Source organism: Antechinus flavipes, chromosome 1, assembly GCF_016432865.1.
Source record: "Antechinus flavipes isolate AdamAnt ecotype Samford, QLD, Australia chromosome 1, AdamAnt_v2, whole genome shotgun sequence".
Taxonomy (NCBI): Eukaryota; Metazoa; Chordata; class Mammalia; order Dasyuromorphia; family Dasyuridae; genus Antechinus; species Antechinus flavipes.
In genome coordinates, this window is record NC_067398.1 from 666654270 (window position 1) to 666681728 (window position 27459).

The 27459-nt window shown below is 34.7% G+C and overlaps 2 protein-coding genes across 2 annotated transcripts; both read left to right on the forward strand.

Moving 5' to 3' along the window:
* The first annotated feature begins 7316 nt into the window (after positions 1-7316).
* LOC127543383 (olfactory receptor 1361-like) lies at positions 7317-8264 on the forward strand. The gene has a single exon (XM_051969428.1). It carries the CDS (start codon positions 7317-7319, stop codon positions 8262-8264), a length of 948 nt encoding a protein of 315 aa, XP_051825388.1.
* A 14095-nt stretch (positions 8265-22359) lies between these two features.
* On the forward strand, positions 22360-23301 carry LOC127543388 (olfactory receptor 1361-like). The gene has a single exon (XM_051969444.1). It carries the CDS (start codon positions 22360-22362, stop codon positions 23299-23301), a length of 942 nt encoding a protein of 313 aa, XP_051825404.1.
* Positions 23302-27459: the final 4158 nt, after the last annotated feature.

The following is a 27459-nucleotide window of genomic DNA, read 5'->3' on the forward strand; positions in this document are numbered from 1 at the left end:
GTGCACTCTGAATGCAAGACTATGTAATGACATGCATTTGGTCACATATAATATATTGGTTCAAGGATTTATGCAGATCATTCAAATGTTGACGTATTACATTAGGTATTATCGAAATATCTCATTCATAATATCACCACTAACCTTATCAGAAATGTCTTTAAGTATTACAGAGCTGTGAACATCAAAATAGCTGATACAAGATTTGCAAAGTCTAATTTTCACTTGGAGGTTCTAATTTTATCATTGACAAGCAATATAATAATAATGATATAAGTAATATTTAATAATATATAATGTAATGATTAATATTATCAAAATAAAATATTAATATCTATTTAGACCCTACTATGTGCCTACTATGTGCTTTCCAGTCACCTTGCTAAATTCTTTATGAATGTTGTTTTTCAGTTTTTCAATCAAATTTGACTCTTTGTGACCTCATTTGGAGTCTTCTTGACAAAGATATGAGAATTCTTTGTCATGTCCTTCTGCAGATCATATTTTGCAGATGACAAATTTCAGACAACTAGGATTAAGTAAACCATTCAGGGTCACAGGGCTAGTGTCTAAGGCTAGACTTGAACATAGGAAGATAAGTCTTCCTGATGTCAGGACCAGTGTGCTTTCCACTGTGCCATATATTATCTCATTTGGTCTTCACAACATTGAAAGGTATGTGCTTGTATTATTCTCATTTTACATATGAATAAATTGAGTCAGACAGGTTAAATGATATGCCCAGGCTTACAAAATGAGGAAATGACTGCAGATTTGAAATCAGGTTTTCCTGACTCCAGGCTTACTCCCAATCAGTGTTCTCCCTCACTTCGTTGAAATAAAAGTATACGTTATTAATTTCAAGAAAATGTCGACCGCATACTCAAGTCTAGATAACCACACAAATTATTCTTTCAGGTAATAATGGTGTCCATGGGGAAATGCCTCATTCTGCTCACACCTCAACCAATGACCCAAGTGCTTTTTCTCAAGAAAGCATTCTTAATTGTACATGTAGTGAAAGTATTTTAGTCATGCTTCCCATTTTATCTAAAAAAATATGTATTCGAGGATCAAGATTCAATAAAATTAATGACCCATATTGCTTCACCAAGTACATTAATAAACAAAAGTATCTTTTTTCAAGAAGTTATTAAGGTAAAGAATATCATGACCACTGATATGATGTAGTGACCCTGTCGTGATTCTTTCTAAGACTTAGCAGGTTTATCTATTTTTGCTTTTATACCAGAAGTGGCAATGTCAATGCACTGGTTGGAGTAAAAACTAAGAGAGTATAAAATGGAATGAAAGGCTTTACAAAGGGAAGCACCATTGTGTAAGGGTAACCACCAAATATTCCTTTACTGTGTCATTATATCCACCTTGTGAAATTTAATGTTTCTTTCCTAGAAAAGAGCAAGAAACACAAAGCTCTTGATTTTTCTAACACAGCAGTGTTGGGAAAATAAATTGAACTTGGGCCAACTTCTTCCCTCAAACAAGCTCCAGTGCTAAGGGGCTGGCCTAGAGAATGGACAATTACTTCAATGTTTCTCTCTAACAAGGAGCTCTGGGAATTAGAGTTTGGAGTCTAGGGACTTTCTGAAAAAGCACCTACAGTACTCCTTATATGCCCTTCCTCAGACACAGAGCTGAATCCAGTTCTTATGCACATGACTTTCTCCAAAACCTCAAGACCTCTTTCATCTGCAGCAATCCATAGCGTGAGCTAGCTCCCTGATTGAAACTCTCAGCTGTGAGAAGACCAGGTGAGGAAATGTAGCTGAGTCTCTCAGGAAGAGAACAAAAGCTCCAGATGAAATAACTAAGTAGGAAAATCTATATAAGGCACTTTCTGTTTATTTCAAGGGAGAAATCTAACTCAAAGCAGTGTTGTGACTGAGTATTATGAAATCATAGAAAGTGAAGCCTAAAAATGACTTGAAAATAAAGAACAGAGCTGAAAAGATCCATGGAGCATAGATCTTAGAAAATATGAAAATGAAAAGACATCAAGATTTCTATTTCAAAGAAAATAAAAATTCAAGATAAGAGAATTTAAAACTTAGAAACAAGAGTTGCATACAGGTAGGAAGGATCTTTGGAACATATGTCAAAACTGAAAAGGACCTTGAGATATAGGAGACAGAATGTCAGATTTTGAAAAAAAGGAACACATAAGTTTTTGAATGTTAAAGTAAGCTGGGGGATGGAAGGCAGTAATCATTTATACAATACCTATAATGTGCCAGGAACTGTGTTAGCCCTTTACAAATAGTATATTTTTTGATTCTCATACCAACTTTTTTAGGTAAGTGATGCTATTTTACGCTTTTTGCAGCTGAAGTAATTGAGACAGACACAAGTGAAGCGACTTGCTCAGTACCACCTAGTCAGAAAGTGTTTGAAGCCAGATTTAGAGTCAGATCTTCCTGTCTCTAGGCCTACTTCTCTATTCAAACACTAAAGGGAATCTTAAGACATGGAAAACAGAATGTTCAAAATGGAAGACAACTTAGACTCAATCAGCATTTATTAAGAAGCTAAGGTGTGCCAGGTTCTGTGTGCTGAGTGATGGAGATGAGAAGACAAACATCAAAAGACCTCTACCTTCAAGAAGTTTCAATTCTGACTCAGAAGACAGTATGTACATATAGAAAAATATATAGAATAAATCCAAATTGAACACCCATTATCTGGGAGAGGCTAAAATACTTGCTAATGGGAGCATCATGAAAGACTACAGGTAAAAATTGGTTTGAGCTGAGTTTTGAAGGAAACCAAGGATTCCAAGAGGAAAAGGGAGGAGTAGAGCATACTAGGCAGAGGACACAACCAATGCAGAGGAACAAAGAAGGGACATTTGTTGTTGCTTTATTATTTTTCAGACATGTCTAGTTCTCCAGGACCCCATTTTGGATTTTCTTGACAGAGACTTTGGAGGTGTTTGGCAGTTAAGTGAGTTACCCAGGGTAGCACAGTAAGTATCTAAAACCAAATTTGAACTCAGGAAAATGTCTTTCTTCCTCCAGATTTGGCACACTATCCATTGCACCACCTAGTTGTACCCTCTCCCCCAAAAAAGGATATTGATGTTGAATTTTGCACTGTAAATACTGAATTCAAATCCTCTGGGAATCACTGACTAAGTAATCATAGTAAATGTACTTTTACAGAGGCAACTGTGGTGCAATGAATAGAGCACTGGGCTTGGAATCAGGATAATATAAGTTCAGATCTGGTCTTAGAAGTGATATTGAAATGTGAAAAAAAATCATGTGGGCTTTGCTATTAATTTCCTTTATGAAGGAATGTGACACTTTCTTTCTAAAAGGACTAAAATGCCAAATTTTATCCTAATAAAAGGAAGGCAGGTTAGAATAGAAGGAAAGTAATAATGAACTCTTGGCGTCCCGATTCAGAAACTGAAGGGGTTTGGGACATATGGAGCTTGGCCAAGTCAGGTCTAGTGAAATGAAAGATTCTGTGATGGAATTTTATCAAAGGTCAAAGGATTTAGACCTAGAAGGGACTTTAGACCAAAGAACAGAGATAGATGTCATCTGAGAGCTTGAATTGTTAAGAACTGAAGAAGACTTGAGAACAAAGAATAAAAAACCCAAAAGAGGCCATCAATTAAAGAAAAAGCAGAGAAAAGAGCACTAAGTACAGAGAACATTGATGTCTAGTAAGATAGAAAGAACTTTAGAGCAAAAAGATTCTAAAACTGAACTGTCAAATACTGGAAAGCAATTTATATAATAGATATCAAACTTGGAAAGGACCTTAAAGACCAGCATATTAAAGCAGCTCAAATATCAAGTGAAAAAACAAATTCATACAGCCTGGAAGATCTGGGACTAAAACCCAAATCTCTTCAATAATATCCCAATGTTCTTTCCACTACATAACATTGCCTCTATTTCCAAAATCTGAAGCTGTAGAGAAGACAATTTCTAATAAGGAACAAGGAAATTGTATTTTCTAATTTTCAATTAGGATTGTCCTCATCTTGTTCCTTTTCTCAACACATCTTCAGGAATCCAATAATTGTCTCATATCTGCTATCTTTGAAGTGCCACCATTGCAACTCAAAGGATTTGATTATGTTTGACATAGTATAATGAATAGGATATACTGGATTTTGAACTGCAAAGACTGAATTCAAATCCTCAGAGAATTATTGATTGGGTAGCCTTGGCAAATGCACTATTACAGAGATAACTGGTGGTGTAGTGGATAGAGCAATGGTCCTAGAATGAGGACAGCATAAGTTTCCATCTGGCCTTAGGTTCTTATCTCATATAATTTCTCTGGAATGGAGCACTGTATCATTCTAATGGACATAGGAAGCCATTTATTATCTTTAGGTGCCATAGGGATATGAACAAATGGACCTTTTAGGAATAATAATTTGGCACCTTTGTTAAGAATGAATAGGAGAGGAGAAAGACTGGAGGCAGAGAGATTAATTAAAAAGCTATTGCAATAGCCCAAGGGACAAAATTATGAGTCTGAGTCAGCATAGAAGCTCTATGTATTAATAAATAAAAGAGGACAAATTTGGGTGGTGTTTATAGCATGTATATTAACATAGGTATGCATGGATAGATTTGAAGAGAGCTCTAAACTTGTGAAGGAAAAAAATCACATCTTTATTTTCACTATTTTTACTATAGTTAGTATTTCCTTCCATTTTCTATTCTACTTAAAAATCTTACTCAAAGAAGGATCCATATAATATGCCTTATTGTTAAAAAATAATAAAACCCAAGATACAAGAAATGTTAAGAAACCTTATTTTAGAGATAAAATCATTTAATCTCTTAGTGTCAGTTTCCTAATTTAAAAAATAGGAATTGGGATTCCTATAGTAATATAGATGTACTTTGAGTGCACCTGTTATTGTGAGGACCAAATGAAACAGGATATCTCTTAATTATTTCACAGAACTTCAAGATGTGAGGTATTTTGTTAACATTTAAGTATTATATTGGAGTTCACCATGCTGATAATGATATTATTGAAGCTTTTCAGATATGTGAGGTATATTAAAGGGCCTATAAACTAGCCCCTCTCTAAGGCAGAAGTCTCTCCTGCAATGTCCATACAAGTAATCATCCTTTCTAAGAAATCCAGATTTTCACCTATTGAGATGGGAGTCACTATTAGAAGTTCAGAGAAGAGAATTATAAGGAGATCATGTATTCTAATCATTCCCTTAGGAGGAATCCTCTCTACAACATGCATGATCTTGTTTATTGCCTGTGTGACATTTTTACCAATGGTTTCAATGTAGTAATAGATGAAACATATCAATTTGTGGGATGTCATTATACTTCAGATGATAGCATATAGGTTGATGACAGAATCAGCATTCAAAAACTCTAAAAAGAAGAAATCTACTAGGATAAACTTCAGTGAGTCAATTTCATCTTGACACCTTGCATGTTTAGGAATTCACTGTAAAATGTCATATTTTAATTTTGAATGCAATCATCTAGCCAACAACTCTCTTTGGTGTCTAATATGATAGCAAGAGAACTGTTCTATATGCTTTACTAATACCTAGATGCCCTGAGCTTGTAGCTGTATTAAAAATCTATCCTCTTCCTTTATTAGACTTTTTTTAATTTGAACAACATTTTTCTTTAACCAATCCTGTGATATTGCTCCCATTTTCTACAGTCTTTCAGAGATCAATACCAGTGGTTCAATAATCATATCCTCTAGGAATTTCAGAATCCTGGAATTTTGTTCATCTAGATCTGCTCCCTATGGAATTAACTAAGTGTAGCTAGATACACCTTAACATTCCCTCTCTTTTCTTGACTTTTAGGTCGATTTTAATAATGCTTGTTCTGGCCTACAAAAACCAACTGCTTGTCTAAAGATCAGACAATTCATAAGAAAAAGTCATATAGGATTTCATTAATATTTCCTTTTCTCATTCATTTTCATCATTCTATCCACCTTATTATACATGCCATCTTTTAATTTCTTCTCCAAAAAATACTTGGAAGTCTTTTTCATTATTGATCGATACCACTATGCTCAACTAATTCTAAGGTGCAGCACTGAACAAAAGCACATGGAACTGAGGCATACATTTGTATTCAATCTCCATTCCTTATCCTTGTTTCTATCATCTAAGCAGAAGTTTTTAATAATCTGAGGTAATTAATGAATTCCAAATGAATCATTTTTGGTCTCTTCGAACAAATATGATATTGTTTCTCATGAGAACTATTTGAATCTTAAGAATTTTATTTCTATAATTGAAGATTTTTCAACTTGTAACTATCAAAGCATGCACTCTTCTCATTGAGACTTGAGAACCCAGAAGAGCTTTAAGCAGCATTTTATCTTTCTGTGTCCATGGTAAACTTCGTAAAATGTGTCTTCAAAACAATTTTTTGAAAAAAATCATAGACACACAAACATACACACAAATATACACACATACACTCCTAGAGGTTTGTGTGGATATTTGTGTGTGGTCCATATAAGAAAAGAAAGAAAGAGAGAGAGAGAGAAATGGTTAGTTAGATAGCTACTGTTTATCTTTATAGCAATCACTTATGAGCTCACCAATACAGATTGAATATTGACTTAGAAAAAAGAAAAACAATTAATTATTGTCATAAACAAACCAAAGCTGTTGGTAAGTTCTCCATTCTCAATAAAGTGATTTTTGAAAATGGTAAATCTGACCATGATATCCTTCTAATCAGTGAACTCCAATGTCTTCCTACTATAGCCAGAAACATATATAAACTCCTCTGTTTGGAATATAAAGCTCTTCATAGTCTCACTCTTTCTTTGCCTTTTTTCTTGCATGATTCCATATGCATGACTCCAAAATAGTTTGAATAACTACCCAACCCTACTAACAATGCTTCCACATGTTTATTTTCCCAAAGCCTCTCCAGCATCAATCATGCCTGATTTTGCTCATCTCTGCCAGTTTTCTGGATGTCAGAGTTCATTTCATTAGAATTTCTCTTTCTTTTATTTTTCTGGAGCAAGTTTTCATGTTGTCATTAATTGCTTACAATCTTTCTGAAAACTTTTCGTAAATATCTTTTGTTGTAGCAATTGGAGTATGGCCCTTGTTTTACATATATTAATAGCAATGTATTGTTTATTTTAGGTCTCAGACTTTGAGAAGTCACATTGATTTCCCACTCTACTGTTTCACTTGTAGTTCTAGTTTTCCTGATTTTATTCAGCAAAACAACATTCAAATCAACTATTAATGGATTATTTTAATTTCTTATTTCATTCTTTCTATGTTTGCTTCAAATAGATGAATGGAAGGGGGAAATCAGTCTGGAATTTCAGAGTTCATTCTTCTGGGACTTTCAGATCAGCCAGAGCAACAGAGGCTCCTGTTGTTCCTGTTCCTCCTAATGTATCTGATCACAGGACTGGGCAACCTGCTCATCATGATGGCTATTAGCTGTGACCCTCATCTCCACACCCCCATGTACTTCTTCCTCAGTAACTTGTCCCTGGTCGACATAGGCTTCATCTCCACCACCATTCCCAAGATGCTGAATAATCACATATCCAAAAACAGAACAATCCCTTATGCTGGATGCCTGACGCAAGTATTCTTCTTCATTTGGTTTGGGGGAATTGACAGTGTCCTCCTCGCTGCCATGGCTTACGACCGCTATGTGGCTATTTGTGCTCCTCTACACTACAGCACAATCATGACTCCAAGGGTTTGTGCCTTTTTAGTACTAATGTCTTGGTTGTGGGCCTATACTAATTCCCTGACACATACTGTCTTGTTGACTCGACTCTCCTTCTGTGACCATAGTAAAATCCCTCATTTCTTCTGTGACCTCGGTTCCCTGCTGAAGTTGGCCTGCTCAGACACCTTCATTAATGACTTGATGTTCTTCACAGGAGGAGCAATAACAACAATTCTACCCTTCATTGGAATTCTCATTTCTTATGGTCACATTTTCATGGCTGTACTGAGAATCTCTTCTGTAAGTGGGAAGCAGAAAGTTTTCTCCACCTGTGGATCCCATCTCACTGTGGTCTGTCTCTTCTATGGGACAATCATTGGGGTGTACTTCAGTCCCACATCCACCCACACAGCCCAACAGGATACAGCAGCCACTGTGATGTACACAGTAGTCACCCCCATGCTGAATCCTTTCATCTACAGCCTAAGGAACAAGGACATGAAAGGAGCTTTGAAGATGCTTATTACTAGAAAACCAGGATTCACACTACGACTGTGAGATATCTTCCTGAGCTTTGGTGCCTGTGTCTCAGATAACAACCCCAGTGCTGTGGGAGAAGGTTGACAAGGAGTCTTTCCTCTAGTGTATATAAAAACAATCTGTTCCCCTCTTGACCCTGTGATGTGACAGAAAGAGAAATGGACCAGCTGTTAGGATTCCTGCTTCTAGTCCTTTTTTACTGAGGGAATTACAGGAATTGAACAAACCACACTGACTCCAATTTATGGCTCAATTCTGGATCTAGCTCCAATTCCTTTTTCTTCAATTGTGGGCCTATTCTCATTTATGTTTTATGAGAAAATTTTATTTAATTAGAGAAATTGTGGGAAATTTTGTTATATTATTTAAACCTAATCCTGCAGGCTCAGTAGACTGGACCAATTTGATCTACTGCTCAGAGATTCTTATCTAAGGATATGTGTCAGATCCAAAATCAAGTAAGATCCAAAAACTGATACAAGGAGTTTTTTCACTATTTTATATCTAACTCAACTTATATATCTTATATGAAAATTAGCACTATACTAAGTCAATCAGTTATTTGTTCTTTGTTCCTTTGATTCAATATATTCAATATAGATACATATGTTGGGCAGTAAGACATCTCTTCCTCTAACTTCAGGGAATTGCACTTGTTTATTCTTCTCCTCCATATTCAGAAAGGTCCTCAACTTTTCTTCAATCAGAAATCAGATTATCTAATTGTAAGTCCTATCTTGTATCTTGCCTTGCTATTTTTTAATGCATAAAACTCTAAGGCCCAGTGACAACCTGAGGAAGATTTAGTCCCATTCTGTCATGAAATTAATATGCATTACTTAATAAACCATTATATTCAGAAGCTCAGAGATGGTTTTCTAAATCATTTCAGATTCTACCCATCACAGTTTTTGGCAAGCTAAACCAGGTCTCACTGGACAACAACCCTTTTAGAAAAACTCCCCAAACTACTTTTACTGAGGGAATTTTTTGATCTTTGATCATCTCCAGTTGTCTTAATCTATACCTTCCCACTGGTGCAGATAGCTATGGAGGGCAAAGTAAGGGAGATAACCTTGCACAGATTTCCTTCACTTAAATCTAATTCACTTCCATGTCATGGCCTCACCTCCCGATGTCACGGTCTTCTTGAAGGGCAAGGGACAAACAACAACAATAACAATAACAAAGTTTTCTAAAGACTGTTCCCCAGAGATCAAACTCTCCTCGATTTCAATCTTCTTCTGAGCTAAAGTCTGATTTATTCTCATGTTACAAGAGAAGATTTTCCCATACACAGCAGAAAAGTTTGTCCAAACTCTGAACACTGGGAAAGGACTACTGCCTTGAAGGAAGCAATAGATGCCAGTAATAGTAAAATGTCAAAGGATTCAGTTTCGGAAAAATTGACATGAAATTAGAGAAACAGTGTTGTTAAGTTGACATCCCTTTAGGGAAATTCTTATTGGCCTGGAAAAGTAAATAAAAGATATGATTTTAAAGTTATGTTAAAATACATAACAAGCTAAGTGGACCCCAAAATTGGTTTGAAAAGGGGACTTTTAACTGTGGTAAATTAAAAGCTTTGGGATTAGACTTTCAGTAAGAGATAAGGCAGCTAGGTCTAGCACATATATGTTTGTTATGTTGTTTTGTCTGTGTTTTTATTTCTTAGTAAAATACAGGGAAATCTTTGTCTTGTGTCATGTTACTATTGTTTGTAGATATTGCAATCTTGAAAGATCTCTAAAAGGAAAGTGCAGACAGCGAGAAAGACGGCTGAAAAACTGCAGCCAAAAAGTAAAGTTTAAAGGGGAAGCCTAACAAAGTTTCATACTTGAGATAGTGAAGCCAAGCTCTTTATCCTAGTAAAACTAAGTCCTAAATTAGGTTTTCAGTGGGAGATTGGGTTAAATAGAGAAGAAAAAGATGAACTACGATAAAAACATATCAATAAATTTAAAAGGCTTAGAACTGAAGGAGATTGAAGAATAATCATTAAGAAGTTTAAAAATTAATTGTTTTAAGATTGCAGAATTCCAGAGACTGAAACAATGTAGAACAGGGTTCTGGTATCTAAAAGGCAGAGAGAGAAAGAGAATATTAACAGATTGTGATCAGATAAAAGAATCAGAAAAGGATAATTTCAATGTTCACAAGGGAAGATAAAGCATAAAACAGAACCAAAAGAGTGATGAAGTATATCTGCTTGTGAAAAAATGGCAAGATTTTGAGAGTCAGAAATACAACTGGAAATGATATTGAAGTCTACTCAATCTTGATCGGTGCCAAAAATGAAAATTCCAGGAGATACTTATTTAAAAGAGCAGGATGGCAGGAGCAAAGTGATCTCCCAGGACAAAAAGGCCATGGGTTTTGAGGGAAAGTCCAGGGGAAGAGGGCAATTGAGGCATTGTGACAAAGTCCTGAGGAACAAAAGCAGCATAATGAAATATTTGAGGTTTTCCCATTTGTTTCAAAGGAAACCTCAATGAGTAAAAAAGATAAAGACACAACCAGAAATTAAGATGATATAAAGCATAAAAATAAAAAAGAGATGTATTAAACTGTGGTGAGGAAATAGAAATAGAAATTTTTCAAGATTGCAATATCTACATCAAAATCACTTATCTCTAACATTTTATTATTTTATGAACTGGATTTAAGTGTTTCCTTGGTCACTCTTTACCTATATAATTATGAGCAATTTCAATTCCCCACTTAGAAAGATAACAGAATATTCTCAATTTAAGGGATTTCAAGGATCACAGAATTTAACCTCTACTGTAGCATAAATCTACTCTATAGTACTCATTAATAAGAATCTCTTAAATGCCTTCCTAACAGGTACTGTTTGTATCATGTACTAGATAAATAAATAATGAGACATAAATATAATAGAATATTATTGTACTCTAGAAACAACGAATGCAGAGGTTCGTGAAAGTATTAAAATGACTAACATATAGCAAAATGCATTAATAAAATTATATTAAAATAGGTACAACAATGTAAATGGAAAGAACAACAACCTTAAAATAATCAAAATTGATGCTGAAAAATTACAAAAAGATAAGATCAACTCCAAGGAGAACTAGAAGAAGACATTTCCCCCCACTTTTTTATTGAGGAGATAAGTCAAGATGTGTAGAACTGGCATATAATATCAGATAATTTTATATTTTGGTTGATTTTACTCATTTTTTCTCTTTTTTTTTTTTACAAAAACAATCTGATAGGTAGAATTCTATACTTTCTGATGACCTACTCTGGCTTCGACCCCTGCTTCCCCTCCAAAGAGGAATCAAAGTCTCCTTGGAAAAACAATAGATTGGGAACATATTGGAGATGCCTGTTCTTGCCCCTATGTGACCTATGTTGATATAGATCTTTGTGGAGATATATAGCCTACATAAGCAAAAACAAAACAACACCTTGGATCCCAGTCCATTCACAAGACACAAACCTTCAAATGCCCACTTCCAAAAACTTCAGTTCTTTTTACAAACAAAGTGACATGTTTATTGTATATTTTCTGATGTAGGAAGAGGTGTGGATAGAAGCAAAATGGACCTAAAACCATTCACTCCATATACCTTTCCCTCTATGTTCTACTACTGTAGAATGGTACATTATAAATGACCTGAGTAGAGCCTACCAAGGGTTTCTTCTTGCTTATAAGCTTCAATTTTCCCAGCCCAGAATAAAGGAACCAGAGTATAGGCTGAGCAATAGTAGCTAATGGATGCCTCTACTATTTATTATAGTACTTATGTATTTCTAAAACATTTAACATACATAAATAAATCAATGCTTTTATTAAATTGCTATCTATTATTATGTGACACTAATTAAGTTTTTAGTATGGCTTTATGAACCTTATTTCTTTCATCAACTCTATAGTTTTTTTAACATAGGTGACTTTGAATATGTTGTATTATAACAAAACTGACTATATATGAAGAAAATTCAGCCTCATATGGGTATATAGTTGGGAAATTGAGTGTTTTCATAGAATTCTCAGGTAATTGTGGATATTCTTCTTTGATCACTAAAACTCAAGAAGTTATAATTTCTTGAAAGTTAATTTTTATATGAAATGTGAAAATGTTAATGAACTTTGCATATTCTGTTACATTATTCATTGTGTTTTGCACTTTAAATTCAAGATACTGTAATGACATGAATTTGATCATCTAGAAAATATTTGTTTAAGGAGTTATCCAGATCTTCCTCATTTCAGTAGACTATCAAAATGTCAAATTTATAACATCACAACACCATCAGAAACTGGAATTTCTGATATCACATATATAGAAGAACTGCACATGTTTAACACATATTGGATTACTTTCTGTCTAGTGGAGAGGTGGGGGAGAGGGAGGAAGAAAAATATGCAAGTCAACATTTTTCAAGGATGAATGTTGAAAACTGTCTTAGTAAAGATCTCATTTCTAAAATATATAGATAATAGACTCAAATTTATAAGAATACAAGCCATTCTTCAATTCATAAATGGTCAAAGGATATGAACAAACACTTTTCAGATAAAGAAATTAAAAACATTTCTAGTCATATAAAAATGCTCTAAATCACTAAAGAGCAAAGAAATGCAAATTAAGACAATTCTGAGGTACCACAGATTACCCAAGATGACAGGAAAAGATGGGAATAAATGTTGGAGGCATTGTGGGAAACCTGGGACACTAACACATTGTTGGAAGAGTTGTGAACTGATCCAACAATTCTAGAATACAATTTGGAACTGTGCCCAAAAGACTATCAAACTATGCATAGCCTTTGATCCATCAGTGTCTCTACTGGTTCTGTATCCTAAAGAGATCACCAAAAAGGGAAAGGGATCCAAATGTACAAAAATTTTTGTAACAATCCTTTTTGTGGTGGTAAGGAACCAGAAACTAAATCAATGCCCATCAATTGGAGAATGGCTGAATAAGTTATGGTATACGAATGTTATGGAATGTTATTATTTTGTAAAATATATATATATGTGTGTGTATATATATACATACATATATATATGTATGTATGTGTGTTGTGTATATATATATCTGTGTGTATATATATATGTATGTATGTATATATATATATATGTAGAATGATTTCAGAAAGGCCTGGAGAGACTTACATAAACTGATGCTAAGTAAAGTGAGTAGAACCAAGGGAACATTGTACATAGCAAGAACATTATTTGATGATTTTACAGATGAGGAAACTGAAGCAGACAGGTTAAATGGCATCCTCAGTGTCACATACCCAGAAAGTGACTGAGGTCAAATTTGTAATCAAATCTTCCTGACTCTAAGACCAGTTCTAGTGACAGATATACTTAATTCATTTCAATAAAATGTCTACCACATACCCAAGCCAAGGTCACCAAACTTGATCTGTCAAGTTAATTCTTCTAGGTAACAAAGTCATCCAAGGAGAAAGTACCTCATTCTGATCATACATCAACCAATGTTACAAGTGATTTTTTTCCAAGACATACTTGTGCATGTAGCAAAAGTGCTCTATGCATACTTCTCATTTATCACACAGAATATTTTAAAAATGCATACTCAAGGTCAAGACTTAATAAAATTAATATTTTTATGGTTTCACCAAGGACATTGTTAAACTGTCTTTTTCTAGAATTATATTGATTAAAAATACTGTGACACTGATACAGTGTGGTGACTCTGCCTTGAATCTTGCTAACACTTAGCAGGTTTATCCATCTTTGTTTTTCTACCATCAGTACCAGTATAAATCCATTTGTTACAGGATTTAACAAATCTGAGAGTGGAAAAAATGCATTTAACATTGAATATTTCAATAGTAGTGCTGTTTTTATCAAAAATTCACATAATAGAAAAACTTTATGACAATTACATGTGGATGAATACAAACAAAACAATACCATGCAAGAAAAACAGCATAGCAGGAAATTCATCTGTTTATAAGACAAAAGTAGAATTTTGCAATTGAGCTATTAATTCAGTCTTCATGTTTATGGTGAAGCATTTGCTTACAGATCACATAGCAGTTCCCTAAACCAAAATAGACTGAGGGGAGAGAGATGCTTGCAAGATGCTATGGTTATTGTTTTCCCTACTCATTACAAAAAAAAAAAAAGTAGTACATTTGAACTTAGGAACCACAGGAATTGTTAATATAAGAAAAGTGACATTCATTGGCACAATTTGGTATTGTAAACCCAGACAGACTGACAGGGACATCTCCCAGATGGAGATCTAGACCCCTGAGGAAAAGGAACTATTGCTATACTTTGAAAAAATTATAAGGAATACAAGCTTCATGACTCAAAGAATCAAAAGGGGACCAGCAACACTGATTGGCCACATTTGCTTAGAACTATTAAAGGAATGGACCAAAAGAAAATCCATACTGCTCAGACAATGAAAGGAACTACAAAAGGAAGCACTGATATGGAAGGATTGATTATTTTGACTTTCTTATTCTTTCCATTTATACCATTGTACCAATTTTAGTATTGTTTTCTCAATCCATTTTGCTTTAGATTAGTCAGATAAGTCTTTCCAGGCATCTGTATTCATTGTTTCTTACACAACCATAATATTCGTGTGTGTGTGTGTGTGTGTGTGTGTGTGTGTGTGTGTGTATCCCTCAGGGAAGAAACATTAGATTTCATAAGCTAGAAAAGAGAGGATAATCACAGGGCAAAGAATGTGTGATGGTTACCCTTCCATATTGGAAGAAGGAGCAAAAAGAAATTAGAAGGGTGAAACATAGTCAGACTTTAGGAACTCAGTGCTTCAAGAAGATCAATTTAAGCATCAATTTGTGTCGAGAAAGTCATGGAAGAAGAAGGAGAGAGAATAGTCAACAGGCTATTTAGGGGTATGGCAGGAAACTAAGTCTGTGTAAAAAAAAAATGAATGAAGAAAATTCTATTTTAAAACTATCCATGAAAGAAAAATAGCACTTCTAGATTCATAAAGTGTTAAGGAACAAGACTATTGGCACTGATGAAAGTAAAAAGGGAAATCAGTGGCGAAAATTTGATAAGGAAGAACTTAAAGTTTCTACTTACAGTCAAGTCTTTATATTGAGAAATCCATTCTTTCAGTTAAGAGTCATTCACTGAAAAAGTGCTTCATTCTGCTTACACCTCAATCAAAAGCACAAGTGATTTTTCTTAAGTGATATCTCATCCAACTGTACGCATATGTATACATATATTGTATTTAACATAAACTTTAACATGTTTAACCATGTATGGGACTGTCATCTAAAGCAGGGGATAGAGGGAAGAAGGGGGGAAATTAGAACAGAAATTTTTGCAAGGGCCAATGTTGAAAAATTATCCTTGCATATGTTTTGTTAATAAAAAGCTATAATTTAAAAAGTGATATCTCATCCTTGTGCATGCATACTTCTCATTTTGTCTAGCAGAATATTTTTTAAAATGTGTACCCAAGGATCAAGATTTTAAAAATCAATAATGTGTATTGCTTTACCCAAAACACCATTAAACAACACTAGCTTTTTTTTTCTAGAACTTCATTAAGGCGAAGAATATCATGAACACTGATATGATGTGGTAACTCTGTGATGAATCTTGGTAGCACAAAGCAGGTTTATGCGCCTTTACTTTTGTGGTATCATTGTCAGTTTCAACCCATTTGCTATAGGAAAAAAGTATGACAGTAAAAGAAGACATTTAACACTGAATACACATAATAGGTGAATTTTTTGATCATCTCATGTGGATGAACACAAGCAAAACAACACCATGCAAACAATACTATGCAATATAAATGGAAATTCAACTTTTTATAAGACAAAAACAGATTTCTGCAGATGGGCTATTAGCTCAGTCTTCATGTTTGTAGTGAAACTTTTAAATTACAAATAACAAAACAGATATCCAACATTAAAGTATCTGGAAACCAAAACAAAACTGGGGAGAGAAAATACTTGTAACATGCTATGGGACCTTGTTTGCCCTAAACTCTACTCCATCCCTGAAGAATTGATGCATTTGAACTGGAATACAAAAGAATAGACATTTATTGGTAGGAGTCTGGTAAACCCAGACAAACTGTCAAAGACTCTAGAGATGGAGATCTAGTCCCTTGGGGAAAAGAAACTAATGCCACCCTCTGGAAAATTATCAGAAGAACAAGAATTATTATTGATGAGATCAATAGAGCACTGGCCACACCTGCTTAGAGTTGCTAAAGGAATGAACCAAAAGAAAATCAACACTGCACAGAAAATGAAAGGAGTTACAATGAGAAGCACCAAGATGGAAGGATACCTAACCATTGAATATTCTTTATCCAGTGATTATCTTCTGTCCTCTGAAATTTAATGTTTCTTCCCTAGGAAAGACCTAGAAACACAGAGAAATATCAATATTTCTAACAGCAGTGTTGGGAAAACAAATTGAATTTGGGCCAACTTCCCTCAAACAAACTCCAGCACTAAGGGGCTGGCCTAGAAAATGGACAATTACTTGGGATTTCACTCTAACAAGGAGCTCTGAGAATTAGAGCCTAGAGTCTAGGGACTTCCTGGAAAAGCATCTACAATACTCCTCATACACCCTTCCTTGGACACAGAGGTGGGTCCTGTTCTCATGAATAGTACCTCCTCCAAAATCTACTACTTGAGCTAAATCCTTGATTTAAACTCTCAGCTGTGAGGAGACCAGGCAAGGTAAGGTAGCTGAATCTCTCAGGAATGGAACAAAAACTTCAGACTAAACAACCAAGTAGGAAAATCTGTAGAAGGCACTTTCTCTTTATTTCCAGGGAGAAATCTCACACACAGTAGAATTGTGACTGAGTCTCACAAAATTATAGAAATTTAATCCTAAAAGAGAATTGAGAAAATAAATTAATAGAACTGAAAAGGCTTGTAGAACATAGAGTGCCAAACTGGAAAGGACTTAGAAACAAAAAAATGAAAATACATTAAGATTTCTATTCTAAGGAATATAACATATTCAAGATCAAAGAGAATTTAAAACCTATAACATCAGAGAAGCATAGGGCTAGAAAGGGCCTTAGAACATAATATGTTCAAATTTATAAAGACCTTATGATCCAGAGACAAAATGTCAGATTTTGAAAAGGCTAGGGCATAAATTTTCAAATGGAAGAGTAAGGTGAAGGGTATAAGGCAATAATAATTTGTATAATAGCTACAACGTGCCAGACACTGAACTAGCACTTTACAAACAGTATCTTCTTTGAGCCACATAAAAGGTAAGTGCTTTTATTTTCCTCTTTTTACAACTGGAGTAACTGAAACAGACAAGAGAAGAGGCAAAGTGACTTGCCCAGTATCACCCAGCCAGGAAGTGTCCAGATTTTATGTCAAATCTTCTTATCTGCAGGCCTAGCCATCTATCCACTGGGCCACTCAGATAGTAAAAGGGAACTTAGGATATAGAACACAGAATGTTCAAAATGAAAGACAACTTAGAATCAGTCAACATTTATTACAAAATTAAGGGGTGCCAAATTCTGTGTGCTGAGTAATTGAAATAAAAAAACAAACATCAAAAAGTCTCTAACCTCAAGGAGTTTCTATTCTGATTCAGAAGACAGAATTATATATATATAATTATATAAACCCAGTATCTGGGAGAAACTAGAATGTTTGTTGATGGGAACACTAAAGAAGGCTGCAGGTAAAACATGGCTTAAGCTGAGTTTGTAAGGAAATCAAGGATTCCAAGAGGAATAAGGGAGGAAGTAGAGCATTCTAAGTAGGAGGTACAGACAATGTAGAGACACAAAGAAGGATGTTTGTTATTTTGTTGTTTTTCAGTCACATCTATTTGTTCATGACCCTATTTTAGATTTTCTTGGTAGAGATGCTGGAAGGCATTTCCTCCTGCAGCTCATTTTTCAGATAAGGAACCTGAGGAAATCAAAGTTCAGTGACTTTCTTAGGATCACATAGATATTAAGTGTCTAAGGCCAGATTTGAACACAGGAAGATGAGTCTTCCTTCCTCCAGACCCAGCACTCTAGCAGCTCTGCATGAATTAGCAGCCCCCAAAGAAAGGAGATGGAAAATGATATGTCAGGAAGAGCAATGAGATCAATAAATATGACACTGCAATGTGAAAAAATTTGTGTGCTTTGCTGTTAATTTCCTTTATCAAGGAATGTGATGCTTTCTTTCTAAAAGAACTAAAATGGGGGCAGCTGGGTGGCACAGTGGATAGAGCACCAGCTTTGAAGTCAGGAAGACCTGAGTTCAAATTTGATCTCAGATATTTAATGCTTCCTAGCTGTATGACTCTAGGCATGTCATTTAACCCCAATTGCCTCTGCAAAAAAATAAATAAAATAAAATAAAATAAAAGGACTACAATGCCAAGTTCAACTTATCTCTCTCTAGTGCTCATAAAAGAAAGGAGGATTAGCATAGGAGGAAAATGATAATGAATAGTTCAATAGTTCATACCTTCCCCACTTAGAATTGTAAGGATTCTGGACCTAGAGGAACTGGCTCTCGCTTGGCCCTATGTAGACCAAGAATATGGAATTTAGCCTATCAGAAATTTACTTGTATTGGAGAAATGAGGTGAAACATTATATTATAGGTTGGTATCAGAAGCTGAAAGGATTTAGATCCAGGGATGGGGGAGAGAGATTTTAGACAAAAGAATAGAGACAAGAAGTATCTGAGAGCATGGACTAAGAGACTTGAGTATAGAAAATGGGAGACCCAAAAGAGCCACCAATTAGAGAAAAAAAAAAAGAGAAGGGCATAAAGTACAGAGAATACTGATCTCTAATGAGATTGAAAGAAGTTTAGAACAAAAATATTCTAGATCTGGAATATCAAAGGTGGAAAGGAATTTACATAGCAGATTACCAAACTTGGAAAGGACCTTAGAGACAAGCTTGTTAAAGCATCTCAAATATCAGGTGTATAAATGAATGGATCTGGGTCACACAACCTAGAAGATATGGTGCTAGAACCCAAATTTGCAGAATGATACGCTAATGTTCTTTTCACTTTCCACTTTCTACTTCTTAGAAGAGAAGATATCTGAACAGACAAAAGGAAATTATCCTATTCTAGTTTTCCATTAGGATTATTCCTGCTTTGTTCTCTTTCCCCGATACATCTCCAGCTCATCCAATAATTGTCTCAGATCTATGACCTTGGGAGAAACAATGAAAGAGTGCCATCATTGCAACTGATTATAGTTGAAATAGTATAATGAATAAGACACTGGACATTGAACTTCTAAAAGTGAATTCAGATCTCAGGGAATTAATGACCCTATAGCCATGGCTACTTTTGCACAGGCAATTAGCAGTGCAGTGGACAAGGCATTGGCCCAAGAAGCTGGACCACGTGTTTAAATCTGGCCCTAGACTCCTCACCCATATAGGATTGTATAATCCTAGTGGCAATTTGATTATTTTTAAGAAGAATAGTAAAATGGACATTTTAGGAGTAATAATTTAACCTCTTTTTGAAGAATGTATTGGGAAGTAGAAAGATTAGAGGCAAAGCCACTAATAAGAAAGCTATTACAATAGTCCAGGAGCGAAGTGATAGGAATCTGAATCAGGATAGAAGCTCTGTATGTGAATGGAGAAAAGAAATTTAGGAAATTTAGGAAATAGTATCAGCAATGGTTTCTAATCAAGAGATCCATGAATATATTTGAAGGGAAATGTAAACTTGAATGGGAAAAAAAATTTTCTTTGTTTTCACTAACCTCTATCTGATATTTAGCATTTTCTTCAGTTATTTGATTTACTTAAAAGCTATTCTGGAAAAGATCCATAGAATTCAGCTCATTGTTAAAAATAAATAAATAAAAATCCAAGATACAAGAACTGTTTAAACCCTTATTTTAGAGACAAAAATCACTTACTCTCTTAGTATTTTTCATTAGTTAATTGGGAATTACAATAGCTATAGTTATACAGTTGTACTAATCATAGAGTTGTTGTAAGAACCAAATGAAATAAAATACACATAAACATCTCACAGAACCTCAGGATGCGATGTCTCTTACTAACATTTACATATTATATTAGAGCAATTATAATGATAATGATGATATTATTAAAGTTTTTCATATATGTGAGGGATATTAAAAGTCATAAATTAGCCCCTTTCTAAGACAGGAATCTCTCCTCCAAAGTCCATCCAAGTAATCATTAATTCTAAGAAATTCAGGTCTTTCCCTTCTGATATAAAGACCACTGTTAGAAGTTCAGAGTGGCAGAATCCCAAAGAGATCATACACTCTAATCCACCCCTTAGGAAGAATCCTCTGTACAATATACCTGACAAAAAGTTTTTTGTCCTTATTTATTGTCTCCTCAATATTTTTATCAATGCTTTAGATGCAGTCAAAGATGGCACATCAATTTAGGGGATAAAAAGACACACACACACATACACACATATACATATATATGTTAATGACAGGATAAGGATTCAAAAAATGAAATATAAAAAGATAAGCTTTACTAAGACAATTCCATTTTGACATCTTCAGTGTTTGGGAACTCACTGCATCCAGAATTAGACTGTGATGTTGTACTGTGATGTTCAAATCTAGCCAACAACTCTTCTTAGTGTCCACAATGATAGCAAGAGAGACTTTTTGAATGCTTTATTAATACCTAAATGCACTGAATTTGCAGCTGTGACGTGAGCCATCTGACTATTAATATGATCAAAAGTTTTAAAAGTAGTTTTATCTGTTCCTCTTCCAGAATGTTCATAAATTATCTATTCACATGCAATTTGTCAGAAAAAGAAAAAGTTATGTAAAATTTCATTAGTCCTTCCTTCTCTCTAGTCTTCATTTTCATCATTCTATTCATCCATCTTTTTGATTTGTTCTCCAAACAAGACCTAGAAAAGTTGTTTTTATTATTGGTTGATTTCACTATAATCAACTCATTCTAAACTCCAGCATTGCTGACAAAATGCCTATGGAACCCAGGCATACATTTATATTCAATCTCCATTTCATACTCCTGTTTCCATCATCTGAGTTGGTCTTTTAAATATCTGAGGTGGTTTATAAGTTCCCAATGAGCCATTTTTGCTTTCTTTCAAAAAATACCTTATTCCTTCCTAATCAGTACTATTTGAACCTTAAGAATTTCATTCCTAAAATTGAAAATTTTCCATCTGATAAGTTTCAGAGCATGCATTCTGCTCATTGAACTTTTCAGAAATTGACTAGCATTTTCTGTGCTCATGGCAAACTTCAGAAAATGAGCCTTCAAAACAATTTTTTGAAAAGTGTTTGTGTGTGCATATATATATATTATATGTATATAATATATATATGTGTGTGTGTACACATACATGCATATGTATGTATATATTTTGTATTTATACCACAGTAACTTTTGAACTCATCCCTCCAGATTAATATTGATTTTTGATAAAGAAAAAGGATTAGTTAATTTCATAGACAAATGAAAGCTGCTGATGGGTGCTGTATTCTTACTAATGTTATTTTTGTGAATTATGTAGCTGACCAAGATATCGCCCCACTGGCTTCTAATAGTACCTAGCAATATATGTAAACCCATCTGTTTGGCATTTAAAGCTCTTCATAGCCTCTACCTTTCTTACCCTATTTTCTTGCAAGATGCCAAAATGAAAAAAATAAAAATAAACAGGTTTGGATCACTTCACAATCCTACTTACAATGTTTCCTCATACCTATTTTCCCATGACCTCTTCAGTACTGAATATGCTTGGTTTTTCTCATCTTTGCCAATTATCAGGGTTCATTTGTTCATTTGCATTTCTATTTCTTTTATTGATTTGGAGCATATTTTCATGTAATCACTGAGGCTTATAATACTTCTAAAAACTTTTTCTTTATATTTTATGATGCATCAATTGGAGGATGATGCTTGTATTATTGTTCTCAATTTTTTCTTTATTTTGGATCTCAGACTACAAGAATTAACTCTTCAGAGTTTCCCACCCTCCTGTTTTTCTTTTAATTCTGTTTTTACTGCTTTTATTCAGTAAAAATTTTCAAATCAATCTTGAATAAGTTGTAAATTCTTGTTTTGTTTTTTCTATATTTGCTTCCAGAAATATGGAAGAGGGAAATCAGTCTGGAGTCTCAGAGTTTATCCTCCTGGGCCTTTCAGATGAGCCAGAACAACAAAGATTCCTTTTCTTCCTGTTCCTACTTATGTACTTAATCACAGGTCTGGGGAACCTGCTTATCATACTGGCTACTAGCTCTGATCCCCGCCTCCACACCCCTATGTACTTCTTCCTTGGCAACTTGTCTCTGGTTGACATCTGTTTTACCTCTACCACCATTCCCAAGATGTTAAATAATCACATATCCAAAAACAAAACAATCACTTATGCTGGGTGCCTCACACAAGTATTCTTCTTCATTTGGTTCACAGAGATTGATAGCGTCCTCCTGGCCACCATGGCTTATGACCGCTATGTGGCTATTTGTAACCCACTACACTACAGCACAGTCATGACACCAAGGATCTGTGCCCTAATGGTAATAGTATCTTGGTTTTGGTCCTTTACTAATGCCCTGACACAGACCATCTCACTGACACGACTCTCCTTCTGTGGCCACAATGAAATTCCTCATTTCTTCTGTGACCTCAGTGCCCTTCTAAAGTTGACCTGCTCAGACACCTTCATTAATGATTTGATAGTCAATACGATGGGAGCACTGACAATATTTCTATCCTTCATTGGAATATTAGTTTCCTATGGTTACATTTTCTTAGCTGTATTGAAGATCTCCTCTGTGAGTGGGAAGCAGAAAGTTTTCTCCACTTGTGGATCCCATCTCACTGTGGTCTGTCTCTTCTATGGGACAATCATTGGAGTGTACTTCAGTCCCACATCCACCCACACAGCCCAACAAGATACAGCAGCAGCTGTGATGTACACTGTGGTCACCCCCATGCTGAACCCTTTCATCTACAGCCTAAGGAACAAGGACATGAAAGGAGCTTTGAGGATGCTCCTTACCAGGAAACCAGGATTAATTCTATGACTATGAGCTATCTTTCTGAGCTTTAGTGCCTGTCTCAGAGCACAACCCCAGTGCTATGGGAGAAAGTTGGCAAGGAGTCTTCCTTAGTGTCACATGAACTCAATCTGTTTCCGTCTTGACCTTCTGACATGGGTAGAGAACTAGACTAGTTATCAGGATTTCTGATTCTAGTGCTAGTGCTTTTGTACCCAGGGAATTGTGGGAATTGAGTGAACCATACTGATTTCACTTATGACTGAATTTTGGATCTAGCTCAGATCCCATTCTAATCAATTGTGGATCTAGTCCAATTTCTGTCTTGTAAGAAATTTTATTCATTTGTGGGAAATTTTTTATTACATTGTTTAAACTTAATACTATATGGCTGGGAAATGGGACCAACTCTACCTACTACAGAGACCCTTACCCAAGGACATTTGTTATGCTGAGCACAAACCAAGCCAGATCCAAAATTAATGGAAGAAATTTTCTTACTACTACACATCTCACACAACTCATTTGTCTTATTTTAAAATTAGCCACATGCTGGGTCAATCACTTTTTGTTTCTTATATTCCTTTGACTGAATATAAATATTTGGAAGGAGTAAGACACCTCTTTCTCAGATTTCTGGAAATTGTACCTGTTTATTTTCCCCCTCCCAATTGAGAAAGATTCTCATCTTTCCTTCAGTTAGAAATCAGATTGTTTTATTATGCTCTATTTTATAATATACTTGTTATATTTAAGGCATAATATCCAATTTTCATATTGAAGATTCAATATATTCAAGTCCAGTGACAAAGCTGAGGAAAGCTTATTAGTATGCATGACTTAAAAAACCAATTAATCAGTAAGTGAAACATCAGACATTTCAGATTCCAATCATCATAGCTTTTGGCAAGTGAAGTCTGGTTGAGTTAGGACTCTGACCCTCTGATTATCAGTCTTTTAGAAAAACTCCCTAAATTACCTTGGTTAATCTTTCACTGAGGGAATTCTTTGATGAAGACTGCCTCCAGGTGAAACTCACCTTGATCTCAATATTCTTCCCATTTAAAGTAGGATTTATTTCCACACTATTGGCTAAGATTTTCCTACATACTACAGAGAAAAGTTTATTCCAACTCTGAAGGTTTGGGAGGAATTACTCCCCTCAATAGAGTGCAGATTGCAGTAACCATAAAAAACCAAAGGATTCTGCCTTGAAAAAAGTTTGGCATGATGCTAGAAGAATAATGTGTTATTAAATTGACAACCCTTTAGGGAAATTCTTATTGGCCTAGAACTTCCTATGCAGGACTAAAAAGTATGAATAAGAGATAAAACACTGAAATTAGGAGAAAATGCAGCCAATCAGAAAGACTGATGAAAAATTGCAGCCAAAGAGTAAAGTATGCTGTAAAAGATTAATGAAGTTTCATACTTGAAACACTGATGCTAAACATCTCTGTCCCCATAAGCAAGACTAAGTCACATTTTAGGATTTCAATGGAATATCAGGTTAAAAAGAGAAAACACCTGAGCTACTACAAACATCTTAGTAGATTTTGAAGGTTTGGAGATTAGGGAGATTGGACAATAAAAAGTTTGGGGATTAATCATTTTAAGATTGCAAGGGAGAACTCCTGGGACTTTGTCATAATGTAGATGAAGAACAAGATTTGGTATCCCAAGGTAGAGGGTGAAGTGGAATTAAAACAGATGGGGATCAGATAAGAGAATCATAGAAGAACAATGGCGGTGTTCACATGAAGAATGTGGAGCCAAAAGAGTAATGGGGTATATCTGCTTAAGGTTGGGGGAATATGATGGCAAAGCAAGTAGAACCAAAAGGATGTTATTCACAGTAACAACAAAATTATATAATGATCAACTGAGATAGACTTGACACTTTTCAACAAAGAATTGATTCAAGACAATTTCAATTAGATGTGATGGAAAATGCTATCCATATCCAGAGAGAGAACTATGGAGACTGAATGTGGATCAAAGCATAGTTGTTTTCATATTTTTGTTGTTGTTTGCTTGTTATTTATTCTTTCTTGTGTTTTTTCATTTTGATATGATTTTTCTTGTGTGGCATGACAAAGAAATACGTATAAAAGAATTGCACATGTTTAACTTATAATAGATTGCTTGCTTGTTGGGGAAGAACTGAAGGGAGAAGGAGAAAATTTTGCAACATAAGGTTTTGTGAAGATAAATGTTGAAAATTATCTTTTTCAAACACATTTTCTTTTATCTTCCTCTACTTATACCTAATTCCTTCACTGAGTACAGATCATCAGCAAGTGATTTCTGAGAAATGTTCTCCTAAAGTGGAAAGAAAAAAAATTGTCTTTGTATCAACATTACCTTCTAGACGAGTATAAAGATTTTTAAGGGAAGATTAGTACTTCTGGTATGAATGCTGCCAAGCTCTTTTCAAGGCTACTTTTCACTTTTGGTTTCCATGTAATTCATTAAGATGTCTCTGTGACTTCAAGAATCTGTAGCATGTTCAGCAAACACTTCCAGTCTAAATCAGGGCTAAGTTAATTGAGTGGTTTTAAACTGACTGGTGCGATAGTTGGGTGTGTACCCAGCCTGGTAAAAATTACTCCAACTGAATGGAAAAATGAAAAGAATTTGTTCCAACAGCCATGAAAATTTTGAAGTAGGTACTGTGAAATACTTAAAGCTTGATTAGACATAAAAAACATCAAGGTAATCCACTGCAATCTGGGCCATCACCAGTTGTCTTGACTTTTTATCACCACTGGACTTTGATAACTCTGACTCTTATTTCCTATAACTTTGCCTCATTTAAATCTAATTTATGCACAAGTGAAATGATGACAAACACTTTTTTTGCCTTTTCTACATATCTCAAAGAAAGGTTAAAAAGGGCAGTTTACCAAATTCAGAGTTAGATACATGTTTTTCTGGAATGGCTATAGTTATGAGAAGCTCAGTAGAGCATTAAATTTAGCAATCAAAATTAATCTATTTAACAAACATATTATTCCAAAAAGGAATAAACAATAGGTTCATGACTGTATAGTTAATACTTTCAGAAAAAAGAAAAAAATTATGAAAACCTAGAGATTTTTATCATCAACATACCAAAAAGAAGGCAAGTTTATAATTCTGGGTTACTTCTAACACCAGAGTAGATACAGACTATCAGACATGGCAGAGAATCCTCTGAAGGAATAGAGTTAGAAAGAGCAATTTATTTATTTTATGTCTTTTTTGTGTCTCATGACTTCCTCATAACCAACACTGCTTCCATTTGCCTAAATACAATAAAACTTTGTAGATGCACCCTTACAGCAAACATTGACATTTAATAGAACACATTTTTGTAATGAGAAGAGACAGGCAGGAAATGAGAATGACAAAAGCCATATATGGTACAGACTGCTGGACTGATTTTAAACTTATCCGCTATAAGGGTAGCATTTATACTGAACAAAACTATGGCCCAAGTTAAGGAGAAAAGGATATCTGGGTTCTTTTGGTTTACAACATTGAAAGAAAAAAAAAGACACATGAACCTCTCTTCAGGTCTATTAAAGGGATCAAGATTCTGGAAATTAATTGACATGTAGGGACACTGATTCCCCATTAAGGAACAGTAATTAAAAGTTTAGTTTGAACCTGGAAGTTACTTCCTATAGATTAACAATATACAAGAAATGTGATAGACATAAATCTACCTTGTCTCTGGAATGAAAAGTGAACATATTCTGGCTTCAACCTCTTAATTCCCTTCTTAAGAGGAATCTAAATCTCCTTTGGGAACAGTGGATGGGGAAAATGCTAGAGATGTGTGTTCTTGCCTCCATGTGAACTACATCTAAATAGACTCATATAAACATGTATAACCTACACAGACCAAAACAATTATATCCCCTTACACTCAGAAGATACTACCAAGGCTTCCATTTTGCTCCTAAAAGTCAACTTTCCCACTCCAGTCCATGGGAACCAGAGTGCAGACTAAGCAACAGTAGCCAATGGATATCTCCACTATTTATTGTAGTATTTATGTATTTCTAAAATATTTAACATACAATTACAAACTAATGTTTTTATTATATTTCTTTCTCTTTTTATTTAGTATGGCTCCACTTATCCCATTTCTTCTATTTATTATGTGGTTGTTATTATTATATTATTGTATTATTATTA

Coding starts and splice junctions, on each gene's coding strand:
- LOC127543383 (XM_051969428.1), top strand. CDS start 7,317: ATGGAAGGGGGAAATCAGTCTGGAATTTCAGAGTTCATTCTTCTGGGA.
- LOC127543388 (XM_051969444.1), top strand. CDS start 22,360: ATGGAAGAGGGAAATCAGTCTGGAGTCTCAGAGTTTATCCTCCTGGGC.